The sequence below is a fragment of the Denticeps clupeoides genome, chromosome 3, assembly GCF_900700375.1.
Source record: "Denticeps clupeoides chromosome 3, fDenClu1.1, whole genome shotgun sequence".
Taxonomy (NCBI): domain Eukaryota; kingdom Metazoa; phylum Chordata; class Actinopteri; order Clupeiformes; family Denticipitidae; genus Denticeps; species Denticeps clupeoides.
In genome coordinates, this window is record NC_041709.1 from 750,485 (window position 1) to 767,311 (window position 16,827).

Below are 16,827 nucleotides of genomic sequence, written 5' to 3' on the forward strand. Positions count from 1 at the left end.
TCCCGCATGCCGGCCCCGGACCCTCGGCCTGGCTCCCCGGCGTGGTCCCGCATGCCGGCCCCGGACCCTCGGCCTGGCTCCCAGGCGTGGTCCCGCATGCCGGCCCCAGACCCTCGGCCTGGCTCCCAGGCGTGGTCCAGCATGGCGGCTCCGGACACTCGGCCTGGCTCCCAGGCGTGGTCCCGCATGCCGGCCCTGGACCCTCGGCCTGGCTCCCAGGCTTTTATTTGCTGTCCGGATTGGGCTCAGGTGATGAGCCCAGCTGCAGTCAAACCTGACAGCCGGTCTGTGGTTGATGTGAGCCTGCAAATGGTGGCAGTGAAGGGTTTGTGATGATTTGTACAATAGGAATGAAAAAAAAGTCCTACAGTTGTATGGTTGGAGAAGTCCAGAATGTAGTCCAGTGTCATGGTCTACATTACATGTCCATTATGGTGTTACTGGTCCATTTGAAGATCCCTGAAGCTGTTGATGTTGATGAAGGTGTTATGTGCAATTAAAGGTTGTAAAAAAATTGGAAATCTGTAATATAGTGCTCTAGTTTCCAAAGTATTACGGTATGTATAGCTACTTTGCTATCATTTGGAAAACATGAACTGTCACAACCATGGTGGCATGACGAGGCAGGTGAATGGAGATCGAGTACTTCGAGCAGCGGAGAGAAAATACAAGAAATATCAACTTGACTCAGACCTACTGTATTACCAGAATCTTCTGCTTAAATTCTCCACTAACCTCACTGCTGCTAAAACTTCTTTCTACAAAGCAAAAATAGAAGCCTCTGCCCACAACCCTCAAAAACTCCACAACATCTTCTCAACTCAACCCTCCGACTCCCCCTGCCCCATCTTCCCTAACTGCTGATGATTTTGCCAACTTCTTCACAGGGAAGATAGAAAAAAACTGTGAGACATTCTCCACCACCAATCCTACTCTACCCTCTGAAAACCCTACAACTACTCTAAATCAATTTTCTAAGCTCACATCTGATGAAATCATTCAGATTATATCTACAGGCAACCCAACCACCTGTCTACTAGATCCAATCCCTTCTGCAATGTTTCAAATTGCAATGTTTCAAATCTCCCCTGACCTCATCCCTTTCATTTCTTATATCATAAACAGCTCAATCTCATCTGTACCATCTGCCTTTAAAACAGCCAGGGTTCTTCCAATCCTAAAGAAACCCACTGCTGATCCTACAGACATCAACAACTACAGATCAGTTTCCTTCCTCTCATTTCTATCCAAAATCCTTGAGCGCTGTGTCTACAATCAGCTATCACTTCATCTGTCACAGAACAACCTCCTGGATCCTAACCAGTCTGGCTTCAGAACAACTCATTCTACTGAGACTGCCCTTCTGGCTGTAACCGAGCAGCTACATGCGGCCAGATTGGCAAAACTGTAAAACCCGCCTATCAGCCCAATAACGGAACCTGATACGACGGTGAAGGGTTTAACGTGTATGACGTTTTTTGACGCAAAATAAAATAACGAATCTACAAAACTAATTTATTTATCAACCGGATAAATAGTCTTAGATCTGTATAATCTGACTCCAATATAACTACCAAGACTATTCACTTTAGATGGGTAGTTGGAATGAAGAGGACAATAGGAACTGAATAATTTATAAAGTCAGGGAGAACTAAAGACTCTGCAAATTTGCATTGACTTAACGAATCTTGATCAGCAAAACAGTGGCCAGTTAATAGATCAAGTATAATTAATAAAATAACTTTCTACCATGCGGATTTGCACCGACTGATAGGCTGATCACACCAGGGGTAGGAGAAAAGGAACTCTCTACGGTTCACATAAAATACCTACTTACGTGCTATAGGATCAAGAAGTTCTTTAAACATACATAAATCTGGCGTGTTGCCATACGATCAGAAAGTTCCCCCTATAACCAACAACTTTAGTTGACAGAATATTCTATAACAAGACTGGAGATTAAGGATATCAATAGTTACATTTATTATGATACATAATCTTCACAGTTCTACAGATATAGTAAATGCAGTTCCTTAATTGTCCAAAACAAAATAGAATGAAAATCAATCCAACATACCCAACAGATGTTACACACAGCTTTGGATTAAAGAACAGGTAGCAGAGCTCTTAAAACCATCGCATGTGTGGGAGAACCTGAATGCAGTAACTCCTAGAACGGCATGTCACCTTCCCTTTTGTATCCTCGATCTGGGTCACTTTGGGGGGGTCACTATACGACCCCCTCAAGTGTTGGAGATCTTTGATGTTGTTTATGATTTGGTTTTAGTAATAACATATTTGTTGTATCTTATATCTGTTTAATTTATGTGACAGGGGACATTGAGCCAATGAAAATCAATCTAAACACGCATGTATTGTCATGATACCTCCATATATATATTGTACTCAAATTAAACACTCAAGGAACCTTTCTGCTTCCCCCAGAGGTGAGAGGGGCTTTCCCGCCATCCTCAGGATGATGAATCTGTGGGAGAGATCTCATCCACCCGTTCTCGTGACCATTTGGTAATAATTGTCCGTGGGGGTCAATCTTTGATCTTGTGACCATTTGGTAGAGAATAGTCTGTGGGATCGATTACGTTTCCTGGTTCCCGTGGTTTTTCTGAGGTGTCAGGATGTCCCCTGCTGGGACAGGCCTGGTCCTGCCGGGAACCTTACAAAACCGTCATCTGTGCTTATTCTCCTCGACTTCTCTGCAGCATTTGACACCGTCAACCACAAGACTCTCTTGTCAATCCTGAAGAGGCTTGGAATTCGGGGCTCAGCATGGCAGTGGTATGCTTCCTACCTTGATGAGCGATCTTACCAAGTGACTTGGAAAGGATCCACCTCTACCTCACGTAGACTCTCCACTGGTGTCCCTCGAGGCTCGGTGCTAGGTCCTCTCCTTTTCTCCCTCTACACGAGATCACTTGATGAGGTCATTTCCTCACATGGATTATCCTACCACTGCTATGCTGACGACACACAACTTGTCTTCTCTTTTCCTCCCTCAGATCTACATGCTGCTTCCAAAATCTCTGCATGTCTAACCGACATCTCGTCTTGGGTGGCAGCCCATCACCTCCAACTCAATCCCACCAAAACTGAACTAATATTCATTCCAGCCGATTCTTCACCACATCAGGATCTTGCTATTTACCTGGACAACTCACAGCTCTCTCCTTCTACAACAGCCCGCAACCTTACAATAGACAACAACAATAGACAACCAACTCTCCTTCTCAACTCACATCAGCAATCTTTCCTGCTCATGTAGATTCCTTCTCTACAATATCAGACAAATCCGCCCTTATCTGTCAACCCAGGCCACCCAGTTCCTGGTTCAGTCCTTAGTAATCTCAAGACTGGACTACTGCAACTCCCTTCTAGCTGGTCTACCTCTATGCACCATCCGACCTCTACAACTCATACAAAATGCAGCAGCATCACTGATCTTCAACCTTCCCAAGTTCTCCAGACCACCCCTCTGCTACGTTCCCTCCACTGGTTCCCAGTAGTTGTACGCATCAGATTCAAGATACTGATGCTGGCCTACAAAGCCAAACATGGAGTAGCACCATCCTACCTCACAGCCCTTATTACACCTCGCACTGCACCTCGTATACTCCGAGCCTCCAGTACTGCTCGCCTGGTCCCTTCATCTCTGAAGGTAAAAGGAAGACGCTCATCTAGACTCTTCTCCGTCTTGGCCCCTCGGTGGTGCATATGAATGATGAATGATGGCTGGTCCAGTATTCACAATGGACGAGCGGCGGTAGTCCTGCGCAGACGGCTTCAGGCCACTGTGGTTCCGGCACCTCGTCCGCAGGCGCCTTGTCCCTGGCCAAATTTGGCTTCATTTTCCACAGGGTTCCAACCCCTGCCTCTCAGTCCCATGTCTAGTGGTGCTGAAGGTGATAAGCTGCCATTCAGCGGGGCGAGCCAGAAATTGACTGGCACGGCGGGCATCTGCGGACAGTGGACCAGGTGCAGGTACCACACTGGCCTGAAGCTGTCTGCGCAGGACTACTGCCGCTCGTCCATCATGAATAACAACAACAACTACATTTATTTCTTATATAGCCCAAAATCACATACAGTACATCTCAATGGGCTTTGATAGGCCCCACACTTGACCCTTCTGCACACAAAGAAAAACTCCACACAAAAAGTCTCTAGAAGAGAGAAAAAAAGAAAGTACCAGTTCCAGTAGTGACCCCGCACCCATTGATCGAAGGGGGCGTGGCGGGTCATAAAGAACTAAAAGTTCACTCAGGTACTGCGGGGCGAGACCACTTAGAGCTTTATAGGTCAAAAGTAGGATTTTGTAGTCAATCCTAAATTTGATGGGTAACCAGTGCAGTGATTGTAAGACTGGGGTGATGTGGTCAATGATGACACCTAGATCCTTCAATACTTGGTGAAATAGAAAGGCTATCCAGGGTTATGATGTAGTCAGCCACCTTGAGGCCCAAGTACAAGAGCTTCTGTTTTGTCAGGGTTTAACAGGAGAAAGTTGATGAGCATCCACTGTCTAATGTCCTTCAGACAATTCTCTATATTGTTCAGCTGCTGCCTCTGATCTGGCAATGCTGACAGATACAGCTGTGTGTCATCAGTGTAGCAATGAAAGCTAATACCGTGTTTTCGGATGACGTCACCTAAAGGTAACATGTATAGGGAAAATAGTAACGGGCCTAGGACAGAACCTTGTGGAACACCAAACTCTACTTTACTATGTGAAGACGAAACACCATTGATGTCCACAATGATCTGAACTATTCAAGGGCTGTTCCCTTAATCCCAATAACATTCTCTAACCTGGCAAGGAGAATAGCGTGATCGATAGTGTGGATGATGAATACCGGACCAGTCATCATTCATTTACCATTCATCTCAGCTGTTCATCTTCTCTTCTCATCTCGTCTCATCTCGACTTGACTAATCTCATTATCCACTCTATTCATAAAGACTCAGTGTATGGACTACCTTCCCTCCTACGTGGACCGCTTTGGCGGGCACGGCAGTGTGTCGTGCCTAGGAGGGGGGTACTGTCATGACCTGGTCCGGAAGGGGTTACTCCGGTCCGGGATCACGATAGTCCTGTGTAATGTTCCCTAATCGGAAATGGCACAGTAAAAACACTGTTTGACTGTCATTGCCGGGCCTAATTTGTTTAGGGCCAATTACAGCTCTTATTTACTCCAAATAGTCTGCGGTGAAAAACAAGGTGAAAAAAAACCTAAGACTTTTTTTTGCAAAAAAAAGTAATGAATCATTTTATTCTTGTAAAGTGTGTATGTGGGAAGGAACTGGGGTTTGGGGGTGTCACAGGCAGGGGCAGCTTCAGGCAGCTTCAGTGGTTGGGAACCACTGTTGTAGAATTTTATAAGATGTGCACAAATAGTTATAATAAATTCAACTGAAATGCTGAAAAAAATTAATCTGACACAATGATGTGTTAAAAAATAAAACTTTATTTTTTACATTGCCTGACATATTTTATGAGACATGTAAAAAAAAGATAGGAAAAACACACTTATTCAGCGGCATCCTTGCCCTAAACAACAAAAAAAAAACGATTAATCAACCTGTATAGTTCATTACTCACAGTCACAGTCAACATATTTCAGCTAAATTTCTTTACCTTGCCAGAGTCCCGGCTCTTGGCCCTCAGCTTGTTGACCTGGGACTCTGCAATGTCAGCACGCTCCTCAGCCTCCTCCAGCTCATGCTGCACCTTCCTGAACTTGGACAAGTGGGAATTGGCTTGTTCCTCCTGGAAATAGAATTCACTTGTTTAATTTTGATTTAAAAAGACATGAAATATATGAAAGTAAATCTTGACTTACAGCTTCCTCAGCCTGCCTCTTGTAGGCCTTGACCTTCAGCTGCAGTTTGTCAACCAGATCCTGCAGTCTGTTGATGTTCTTCTTATCCTCTTCAGTCTAGAAGAAATATGAAACTTGGTTAACTGGTTTCTGGTGTGATTAAATGTGTTCCATGTGAATAAAGTCCATGTGTGGATTTCATACCTGATAAGTGAGCTCCTTCACTCTCCTCTCATATTTGCGGACTCCCTTAACAGCATCTACTCCACGTCTCTGTTCAGCTTCAACCTCACCTTCCAGCTCACGTACCTTCAGAGAATGAACTGAAACAGTTACCTCTGCTTCTGAGGACATGTTGGTGTCACATTCAGGTGATCCTTAAATCAGCAGCTCACCCTTGACTCCAGTTTCTGCAGTTGTTTCTTGCCACCCTTCATGGCCAGATTCTCAGCCTCATCCAGGCGGTGCTGCAGGTCCTTTACTGTGACCTCCAGGTTCTTCTTCATCCTCTCCAGATGAGCACTGGTGTCCTGCTCCTTCTTCAGCTCCTCAGCCATCATGGCAGCCTGGAAGATTAGGATAAGTACATTTTTTACTAAAGTTGAAATTGAAATCATATTTTAAAAATACAAAAGATTATGTCCTACATCAGTGATGGCTTTCTTGGCCTTCTCCTCAGCATTCCTGGCTTCCTGAACTGTGTCCTCCACTTCACTCTGGATCTGAACCAGATCACCTTCCAGCTTCTTCTTGGTGTTCAAAAGGCTGGTGTTCTAGGACCACACATTTGGAGACATGGAATGTTAGTTGATCATTCTAGATTCTGACATGTGGTTTGCCACAACTTGAAACCAAGAAAGTACCTGAGAGTGAAGAAGTCCAACACGCTCACTGGCATCAACCAGCTCCTGCTCAGCCACTTTGCGGCCTCTCTCTGTCTGTTCCAGAGCAGCTCTCAGCTCTTCGATCTCAGCCAGCATCAGGGTGTTCCTGCGATCAACCATGGCAACCTGTTCCTTCATGTCCTCCTGTCCTCTGACAGCATCATCAAGCTGCAGCTGAGCATCCTGATATGTAGAACACCAGAATGTGAAGCTTCTGCAGACATTTTAAATATACTCTGGAAACAATGATGAAGTTTACATACCTTGAGCTGTCCCTGCAGATTCCTGAGCTGTTTCTGTGCCTCAGAAGCCTGGCGATTAGCGTGGCTCAACTGAATCTCCATCTCATTGAGGTCTCCCTCCATCTTCTTCTTGATTCTGAGGGCATCATTCCTGCTCCTGACCTCAGAGTCCAGAGTGCTCTGCATGGAGTCAATGACCCTCTGGCTGTTCCTCTTAATCTGCTCCATCTCCTCATCCTTCTCTGCCAGCTTCCTGTCAACTTCACCCTTGACCTGGTTCAACTCCAGCTGGACACGGAGAATCTTGGCTTCCTCATGCTCAAGGGTTCCCTGTTAAGCCAACCATGAAGTAATATGTGGGCAAATGCAGCATATTCATCTGGAAAGACACATTTATGCATTGTGGTAGAAGTTTACCTCAGCTTCCTCAAGGGCAGTCTGGATCTCTGACTTCTCAGTCTCCACGGCCTTCTTTGCTTTCTCCAGCTCATGAATGCTCTTGCCAGTCTCACCAATCTGTTCAGTCAGGTCAGCAATCTCCTCTGTTGAAGACATTATGAAACGGTTTAGAAAGCAGGTAGAAGTAAAATACCAATAAGGGAGTAAAAAAGTCACATTTTTAACTTACGCTGCAGATTCTTATTTTCTCTCTTCAGAGTCTCCAGTTGATCCAGAGCCTCCTCATAAGAGTTCTTCATCTTGAACAGCTCAGTGCTCAGAGAGCGAGCCTCCTTCTGGGCACCCTCCAGCTCTGCCTGGCCCTCCTCATATTTCTGCTTCCATTCTGCCAGAACCTGTATTAAATAACAATTAAGAGCAGATTTTCACCAATTGCTCCATAATCTGGAATGCTGATGACTGTCTTATTACAGAAACCAAAATGAAATCCATTACCTTGTCAAAGTTTCTCTGCTTCTTGTCAAGGTTGGCAGCCAGGGCGTTGGCCCTCTCAACATCAATCATGAGGTCCTCCACCTCACCCTGGAGTCTCTGCTTGGTCTTCTCCAGAGAGGCACACTTGGAGTTCACAGCCTCGATCTGCTCCTCAGCCTCCTGGAGACGCTGGGCCAGCTTCTTCCTGGTGAATGAGTGTAGATTTGAGTATAGACTTCAAGTGCAAATATTCTTCAAATTAAAATCTTTTCCTCTGTCTGCTTCATACTTGGATTCCTCAAGCTCCTCAGTGCGCTGGATGGCATCAGTTTCATATTTGGTTCTCCACTGAGCAACTTCGCTGTTGGCCTTGGACATTCCACGCTGCAGCTCAGCCTTTGCTTCCTGCTCCTCCTCAAACTGCTCCCTGAGAAGGTCACAGTCGTGGCGGGCAGACTGCACAGCATGAGCCAGGGCATTCTTGGCCTGTAAAAATAGGAAGATGTAATGTTCCATAATCTGGCATAATCTTAAATATTCCTCTGCTAGTGAAATATTCATCCTTTTCTTTACAGCAGTACATTACCTTGACTTCCTCCTCAGTCTGCCTCTTCAGCTCTTCAATTTGTTGAGTGAAGGCCTGTTTGCCCCTCGTCAGCTGAGAAACAAGAGCCTCTTTCTCTTCAAGTTGACGGCCAAACTCACCTGGTTTAAAAGAAGTGAATTAGTATGAATGTGTAGATTCACCATGAATCAGGGTAAACTAAGACATAACAATATTTTTACACTCACCATTTTCAGTCTGAAGTCTTGCTTTTTGGGCACTGAGGTCATTGAGCTGACGAAGGTTCTCATCGTTCTTAGACTTAATTTCACTAAGTTGGTCCTCAAGAGTACGGCACATCTTCTCAAGATTTGCCTGGTAGTGTCATGTGAAGAAGAAAATATAATTTCTCTGTTAATGATGTTTTTGATGAGAACTGTAACGGTGTAAAAGGAGTAAGTACATTTTCCAACCTTAGCTTTAGCAACAGCCTCCATGTTGCTGGAGAGATCATCAATCTCCATCTTGAATTCACTCTTCTCCTTCTCAAGCTTCTGCTTGACACGCTGGAGGTTGTCGATCTGCTCTCCCAGCTCTGCCACGCTGTCGGCCTGCTTCTTGCGCAGAGCTGCCGCGGTGGCTTCATGCTGCAGGGTGGCCTCCTCAAGGTCACGGCGCAGCTTCTGGAACTCAGCCTCACGCTTCTTGTTCATCTCGATTTGAGCAGCAGTGGCTCCACCAGCCTCCTCAAGCCTCTCACTGATCTCCTCAAGTTCCCTGGAGAGATCAGCTCTCTGCTTCTCAACCTTGGCACGAGCAGCACGCTCAGCCTCAATTTCTTCTTCCAGTTCTTCAATGCGAGCCTGAAAACGCAGTCAGCATAAATTAGATAGAATCCAAATCAGAAATTATTCTAAAACTCTATCAACATTACATTACCTGAAGCTCCTTGATCTTCTTCTGAAGCTGAGCACCCAAAGATTGCTCATCTTCAATCTTGCTCAGAAGTTGGCTTGTTTCAAAGTCCTTCCTGGGAGAAGCATTTCAAAGAAGTTTAACAAAATGATACTCTTTACTTGTTAGATTAATGTAGAGATAAATGTTGACATTTCCATACTTCTTCAGCTTCTCCTCAGACTGCTGCTTGTCATTTTCAAGGTCCATGATGGATTCCTGGGCCAGCTTCAGGTCACCCTCAAGCTTTCTCTTGGCTCTCTCAAGGTCCATTCGGAGCTTCTTTTCTTGCTCCAGGGAACCTTCAAGCTGAATAAATATGAAATGTGTTGTTTATTCATGTAATTGGAATTGTATTTGTAAAAAGTTTGTAATTCATGACAACTCACATCATCCACTTGCTGTTCAAGCTTGGTCTTGGCTTTGGTCAGAGTGTTGACTTTGTCCTCCTCTGCCTGGAGATCATCCAGAGTCTGCTGATGAGATTCCTGGAGGGCTTTCTTCTCCTTTGTGAGCTTAGCAATGCTCTCATCCTGAGAGGCCATCTCCTCAGTCAGGTTCTTCACCTGCACACAGAAGGAAATAACAGGTAAATACAGACTAGGCTCAATAATTATGGATCGTACGTTTCTGTAAACCTTTAACAACCACAAACCTTGTTCTCTGTGGCGTGTTTCTCTTTCTCCACTTTAGCCAAGGTCAGTTCCAAGTCATCAATGTCCTTCTTCAGCTCAGAGCACTCATCTTCAAGTTTCCTCTTCTTAGCAGTCAGCTCAGCATTGATCTCCTCCTCATCCTCCAGCCTCTCGGTGGTCTCCTTGAGTTTAGCCTCAAGCTGGATCTTACTCTTAATGAGTCCTTCACATCTCTCTTCTGCATCTGAGAGGTTCTCAGATTCCTAGGTGAACCATGGACATGAGCAGGCTTAAGAATGAGATCTTTACTCGTATTGATCAATTTATTCCATTTGGTCAGTGTTACTTACAGATGCCACTTGCAGCTGCAGGTCATTCTTTTCCTGGAGCAGTGCCACCATCTTCTCCTCAAGCTCTTTTTTCTTGGCTTCTGCCTTTGCCAGATCTTCTTTGCACTTGGTGTAATCTTCCTTCATGTTGGCCAGCTCCTTCTCAGTCTCAGCACTCTTCAGGAGGGGCTTGATCTTGTAGTACACTTTCATCCATGGCCAGTGTTTGACATTCATGAATGAGCGGACGTTGTACTGGATGGTGTAGATGGATTCTCTGTGTGATAAGAAACAGGTTTTCATCTATAACCGTTAATTATATGTGTAATAGGCAGATCCTGTCTGTTAGATTTATATAAATCCATGTTACAAACCTCCTCTCTGTCATCTTAACATATTCCTTCCTCATGAGGTATCCACGGCAGAGGGCCTGAGTCATTGTGACCAAGGAAGCAAGTTTCTCATCTCGCATCTCCTCAAGAGTACCCAGGAGACCAGCCTTGAAGAACACCTGTGCACAATGTGAACATGAGTTACTTTGTGAGATACTTTCATTGTATAAGTAAAAAAAAGTCGCTAAGAAGGAGTTATCACCTTAGTGTGTCCAAACTTGTACTGAGTATGATCAACATCAATTGACCCCAAGAGTTTCTCAGAGGCTTTTTTGTTGTCAATAAATTGACCTTCAGGGATAACACTGGCATTCAGCACTTTGTATCTGAAATACAGAGAATATAGTTAGAATAGATTGTTCTTCAGAGACATGATATGAAATATATAACCATGTGAAGATCTTATGCACCTCTGCTTGAAGTCACCATAGAGGATTCTGCTTGGGAATCCCTTTCTGCAGATTCTGATACCCTCCAGGACACCATTACACCTCAGCTGGTGGATAACCAGGAAGTTCTCCATCAGACCTAGTACATAACATGCATTAGTGAACTGACACCCATGATCAAATATATTTTGTTGTGTATGTGTTTTGTTTCTGAATTTGGTTAAATGATTCTGTTACACTTAGTCAGTATAAGACAAGACATGTAGAGAACACGTTTTTATATAAGAGTGAAGTAGTTCATATTTGTGTATAAATGTTTTTTTTTACCTGGAGTCTTAGACTCATTAGGAATCAAGCAACGCACAAAGTGGGGATGGGTGCTCCTGAGGTTGGTCATCAGCTTGCCCAAGTTCTCCTGTGGGTGTAGTTATTTCATTATCATTAATTCATCATAACTGTGTGAGGGGTTTCTGACTAAATCAATTAAATCCACTGACCCTGAACTGTGAGGACACCGTCTGCATGGAACCACCCTTCTTCTTGCCTCCCTTCTTGCCACCACCACTCTCTGCAAGACAAAATATATAAATATAAAACTGACACTTCAGTCTGAGAAGTTTGATCTGAGAAACAAATTATTTGCAACATAAAAATCTTTACCCTCAACTACAGCAGGGTAGAGGACAGGCAGCAGCTTCATTGAAGACTTCTGGTACAGCTGAAGAACAGACTCGTTCAGTGGATCCCTGTTCTTGTCCAGCCAGCCACTGATGTTGTAGTCCACAGTACCAGCGTAGTGGACCAGTGAGAAGTGGGCCTCAGCCTTGCCCTTGGCAGGCTTGGGCTTCTGGAAGGCGTTGTTCTTGCCAAGATGCTGGTCATACAGCTTGTTCTTGAAAGACGTGTCTGAGGCCTTGGGGAACATGCACTCCTCTTCAAGGATGGAGAAGATGCCCATGGGCTGTTTGCAGGTAAGGAGTTCATTAGAAATGAATGCACATACAATAGTTTTATGTGTTTCTACAGAGTAAAATGTGAAGGTACCTTCTCAATAAGTTCAATGCAAGCAGCCAAGTCCATGCCGAAGTCAATGAACTCCCAGTCAATTCCCTCCTTCTTGTACTCCTCTTGCTCCAGAACGAACATGTGGTGGTTGAAGAACTGTTGCAGTTTCTCATTGGTGAAGTTGATGCACAGCTGCTCCATGCTGTTGAACTGTTCAGAGAGACATTAATAACTGTTTAGTACTGTTTAGTGGTGAATAATATGTGTTTAGTAATACTTACATCAAAAATCTCAAAACCAGCAATATCCAGCACACCGATGAAGAACTGTCTTGGCTGCTTTGTATCCAGCATCTGGTTGATACGGATAACCATCCACAAGAACATCCTCTCATAGACGGACTTGGACAGGGCGCTCACAGAGTTCAAGACCTGAAACGAAGAATTGATGAAGTTGTGTTGAGTGTTTTGGAAAACCCATTTTGGTTAAATAAAGGATCATTTATAACATGTTACCTACCTGAGGAACAGTCTGTCCCTTTGTCACAAACTCATTTCCGACCTTCACTCTGGGGTAGCACAGAGCCTTCAGCATATCAGCTGAGTTCAGGCCCATAAGGTAGGCAATCTTGTCAGCCACTGCAAAAAACATATTAAATACACTGCTAGAGAACAACAAAGCGTGTAAAACCTTTTAATATATTCTCTATTTCCAACCTACCCTCTGTGCCATCAGGCTCAGCCTGCTCCTCACGCTGCTTCTGCTTGAACTTCATGTTACCATGATGGATCACAGCACCAGTCAGCTTGTAGATACCAGCTTTCTCTTCACCGCTGAAGCCCAAGATATCAATGGCAGTCTAAAACACAAATATTCAGGGAACATTTCAGAGAAAATATCAACAAATGTAAAAAATGTTTTTTTTTGTTCTGAATCTGAACTGTTACTCACATCTGTGGCAATCAGCTCAGCTTTGTCATCAATGCTGGCCACAGTGATCTGACCCTGGCTGATCATGGGGAAGTCATAGGGGTTTGTGGTGATGAGCGTCATTTCTGGTGGATAAAAATGTGTTACTTTCTTTAAGTAAACGGCATTGATACATTGAACAATTCTTCATGTTTTTCAAATTTACCAATCAGCTCAGGCTTTTCATTGGTCATCATCTGGTAGAAGATGTGGTAGCCTCTCTCATCTGGAAGCTGGAATGTCACTCTAGACTTCTCCAGCAGATCTATTTGTGGAGGAGGAGATTCATTTCATATATGCAGATTCACATTACGATATCTTTGGCATGAATTTGCCATTTCGTAGTACGTACAAGTCTCAATGTCAGCACTGGACAGTCTTCCAGTGGTGCCAAAGTGAATTCGGATGAATTTACCCTGTATGAGACATAAACACCATATCAGTATTACTCAAACATACTTACATTTAGAAATTAATTTCTATCTTTAACGTTACTTACAAAGCGAGAGGAGTTGTCATTCCTGACGGTTTTGGCATTACCATAAGCCTCCAGCAGTGGGTTGGCAGCAATAATCTGGTCTTCCAGAGATCCCTGCAAAGTATAAGAAGCCGATTTAATATTTGTTCCATAAAGTAAAACAAACAAGGATCTCAAGAGGTTAGATAGTTTACTGCAGAACCCGACCTGTATTTTGCCGGATGTTGCCTCCTTTTTCTTTTCACCACCAGCCACTGCAACAGTTGCAAAGTACTGGATGACACGCTTGGTGTTCACAGTCTTTCCAGCACCGGATTCTCCACTAGGTAATAAGAAGAGTTTAAGAGTGTTTTTAAGTAGAGTAACAACGATAGCTGTAATATTGCCATAATCACATGACATTAGTTCAGAAAAATGATGGTTTTAACACTTACGTAATCAGGACAGACTGGTTCTCTCTATCTGCAGGATGTACATAATATTGTATTTAATTTTGAACTATATTTCTGAAATTGCTTACTTGCATACTATAATAATAGTTACATAATCACAATAATGAACTTGTGATATGCAAATAAAACAATTAAATTAATTTAGTAAATTCAAGTTAATCATCCTTAGAGACGAGGTAGTACATATTGTATTTCATGAATCCTCAAAATGGAAGTCATATTGAAAGTCTCACCAGTAAGCATGGACTGATAGGCGTTGTCAGAGACAGAGAAGATGTGGGGTGGGGCTTCCATGCGCTTTTTGCCTCTGTAGGCAGACACCACCTCTGGGTCGTACACGGGGAGCCACTTGTAGGGGTTCACAGTTGCACAGAACAGGCCAGAGTAGGTCTGCAGGAAGACAGCAATGCGTTACAAAGGAGAACCATTGGAAAGTTGTCATTTTAAAGAGCTTTTTATTGCTTACGTAGATCATCCATGCTGCATAACGCTCTTTGAGGTTATACAACACAGAGGCTTCATTAAGGTGGGTCATCATGGCCATGTCCTCAATTTTGTCGTACTTGGGGGGATTCATTGGGGTGACATCGTCCTCCTTAACAGTCTTTTCCTGATATCATTTTGACAACATAATTGAATTGGAAGTTTCTATAACAGTGAATTGGACAAAAAACAAGACCTGAGTCTTGTAAAAAGTATTACCTCTTTTGTTGTAAGAACTTCAACTGTGACTTTGCCACCATCCCTCTTCTTGATTGTAGCTTTCAGGTAGAGCTCCTTATCATCAACCACAAAGCAAGCGCTCTTGGCATCGAAGGGCTTGTTCTGAGCCTCGATTCTCTCCTTCTCAGGCTTACGGAGATAAATGGCAGCCTTGCCAAAAATGGCCATCTCCGCGTCCGTACTCATGGTGGCAGCTTACTGAAAGTGTCATTGCAGATTTATTACAAAGAAAATGTATTACATTACTAACTTTATAATAAATGTTACTGTCACTTTGGAAAGTCAAATATTTAAATTCTCGCCAAATTTCTATAGAAATCGAACGAGAATTGCTGGTGTCTTCCTCTTGTAAGTCGCTTTGGATAAATAAAGTAAAGTAAAGTAAAGTAAAGCTCTTGCACACAGATAAATAACTTGTGTGCACAAGCATTGGCAGTGAATCCCAGCTTTAGCCTCTCCTTTATCAATAAGTCTGAATTCCATCCAGCATCTCCATAATGGGAATCATTCTCACTTGCAAATGTTATTTACATTTACATACTTGACTATGCAATTTATAACAGTTTTTTGGGATCTTACTAAATAAGGCCCTTAAAATACTGAATACTGATTGAATTACAGTATTTTAAATGAAATTACTCATACACTGCTCAGCTTCTGTCTTACCTTCTTTTCACCCCAAGACAGAAATGTATTCCCAGGACACTGTAAGATATTTTGATATGGACATTTGTAATATTGTATAAATAACATTATTCCTACTTTTCTGAATGTAAAAATCACAGATCAACTAAAATGCATCTTACCTCAATGACGCTGGTCTTCTGCACCACTGTGTATGCTCCTCTCCTCCTGCCCTTTTATATTGCTTTTGCTTTGCCAGCCAAGCAAAAGTTATATATGGACATCACAATTCCAATATGGCCTGAATGAGAATCACTTAAAAACATTTGTCGCTGGCACTCAGTTCTGACGTGGTTTCCAGTTACCAGTTTGTGATTTATGCATTTTTGCTAAAACATTTTTTGTTTCAAACTGTAAGAACTGTCTTAACTATCCTTTATAGTTTATGGAAACTATTTCCCAATTTAAGTTTGTCTGTGAATACATTGTAATAAAGGATCATCTTATCTTATCTCTCATCTTATCTTACATATGGGGATTCATATGCAAAATCTTAAATCTTAAAATATTTAGGACAATATCATGCAATTAATATTACCTTACCAACCAAAGTCTTGTATATTACAATAATCTGTTATATTTTAAACAATTAGTTTCCATAGTGTAAAAAGAACCACTGTATATATTTTTTTAAATAAACTTAATAATATTGTGTTATAAAAAGCATTTACAGTATAATTTATATTTTCATGCTGTTTTAGATCGCTCTTGAAATAAAGTGTTACACATTGTAGGGACCTTTCAGAGAACTCCTCTCTTCAAATTAGGTGGAGCACAGAAGTTTCTATTCCCATCTACAAAAGGTCTGCTGGAAACTTAATGCCATAGCCCTTCCTAGCCATAAGCACGCACTGTGTCACAAATCTCAGTGCTGCATACTTGGACTTGGACCATGTAACACTTATTGCAACCAAGATTTTAAAAGAGTATTCAGTATTCATGTAATTAGTTTAATTTTGTCTTATCTACATCTTGTATTTGGCCATTAGACAGATTGGTTTAATCTCACACTTGTATTCGCAGCATCTTACATTCTAGACATTTTGCAGACTTTACATCCTGTAAAGACTTTGACGAGAGACCTGGGCGCAAATTATGCACGTGGGTGAGAGCTAACGTGCAGTCATAAAAATTGTTTTAAATATGCTGCTTGAGCAACAGTATCACCAGAGGCCACTTCTACTCAACTGTGGCAACAGGAGTAATGACAGCTGTTCTAATTGAATGCTAAAGCCTTTTTCCCGTGTTGTGTGGAGACTCCATTTGCCAGGTCACATTGCAGGGCAGAGTGCAGAAGAAATGCATGACCTGTGTAACATGGATTTCAACCACTTGGCAGGAGCATTTCCACAGATCCAAATATGTGCTTTAGCACAGAAGTAGACCACCACTGATGCAGAATTAGAACAGACCGTTAATCCAGTTTGTGTTCCAGTGACA

General features: G+C 42.9%; 1 protein-coding gene across 2 annotated transcripts; it reads right to left on the reverse strand.

The window, feature by feature from the left end:
* Window positions 1-5,542: 5,542 nt before the first annotated feature.
* LOC114785409 (myosin heavy chain, fast skeletal muscle-like) lies at window positions 5,543-15,553 on the reverse strand. Of its 2 annotated transcripts, XM_028971655.1 has the most exons (41): window positions 15,510-15,553; window positions 15,370-15,408; window positions 14,683-14,901; window positions 14,447-14,590; window positions 14,214-14,370; window positions 13,963-13,990; window positions 13,736-13,850; window positions 13,550-13,642; window positions 13,403-13,466; window positions 13,217-13,315; window positions 13,033-13,136; window positions 12,802-12,940; window positions 12,601-12,719; window positions 12,363-12,512; window positions 12,121-12,291; window positions 11,737-12,037; window positions 11,574-11,644; window positions 11,404-11,491; window positions 11,098-11,215; window positions 10,890-11,013; window positions 10,670-10,806; window positions 10,317-10,572; window positions 9,987-10,229; window positions 9,721-9,897; window positions 9,495-9,640; window positions 9,317-9,407; window positions 8,851-9,240; window positions 8,626-8,752; window positions 8,420-8,538; window positions 8,123-8,319; window positions 7,855-8,038; window positions 7,589-7,754; window positions 7,378-7,502; window positions 6,982-7,290; window positions 6,698-6,901; window positions 6,482-6,607; window positions 6,230-6,400; window positions 6,039-6,143; window positions 5,856-5,951; window positions 5,651-5,782; window positions 5,543-5,563 (listed from the first exon to the last, which is right to left on the reverse strand). In XM_028971655.1, the coding sequence occupies exons 3-41, from the start codon at window positions 14,887-14,889 to the stop codon at window positions 5,543-5,545; spliced, it is 5,814 nt and encodes a 1,937-aa protein (XP_028827488.1). In that variant the 5' UTR covers window positions 14,890-14,901; window positions 15,370-15,408; window positions 15,510-15,553. The 2 variants fall into 2 exon arrangements, with proteins under 2 accessions (XP_028827488.1, XP_028827487.1); XM_028971654.1 differs by having other exon boundaries at window positions 13,550-13,850.
* Window positions 15,554-16,827: the final 1,274 nt, after the last annotated feature.

What these genes read in the sequence shown, in the direction of transcription:
- LOC114785409 (XM_028971654.1), bottom strand. Translation starts at nt 14,889, where the DNA reads ATGAGTACGGACGCGGAGATGGCCATTTTTGGCAAGGCTGCCATTTAT. An exon ending in CTGCCCTTGAGGAAGCTGAG is followed by an intron (nt 7,291 to 7,377) that starts GTAAACTTCTAC and finishes TTGGCTTAACAG; the next exon opens with GGAACCCTTGAGCATGAGGA. An exon ending in TTGGACTTCTTCACTCTCAG is followed by an intron (nt 6,608 to 6,697) that starts GTACTTTCTTGG and finishes GTGTGGTCCTAG; the next exon opens with AACACCAGCCTTTTGAACAC.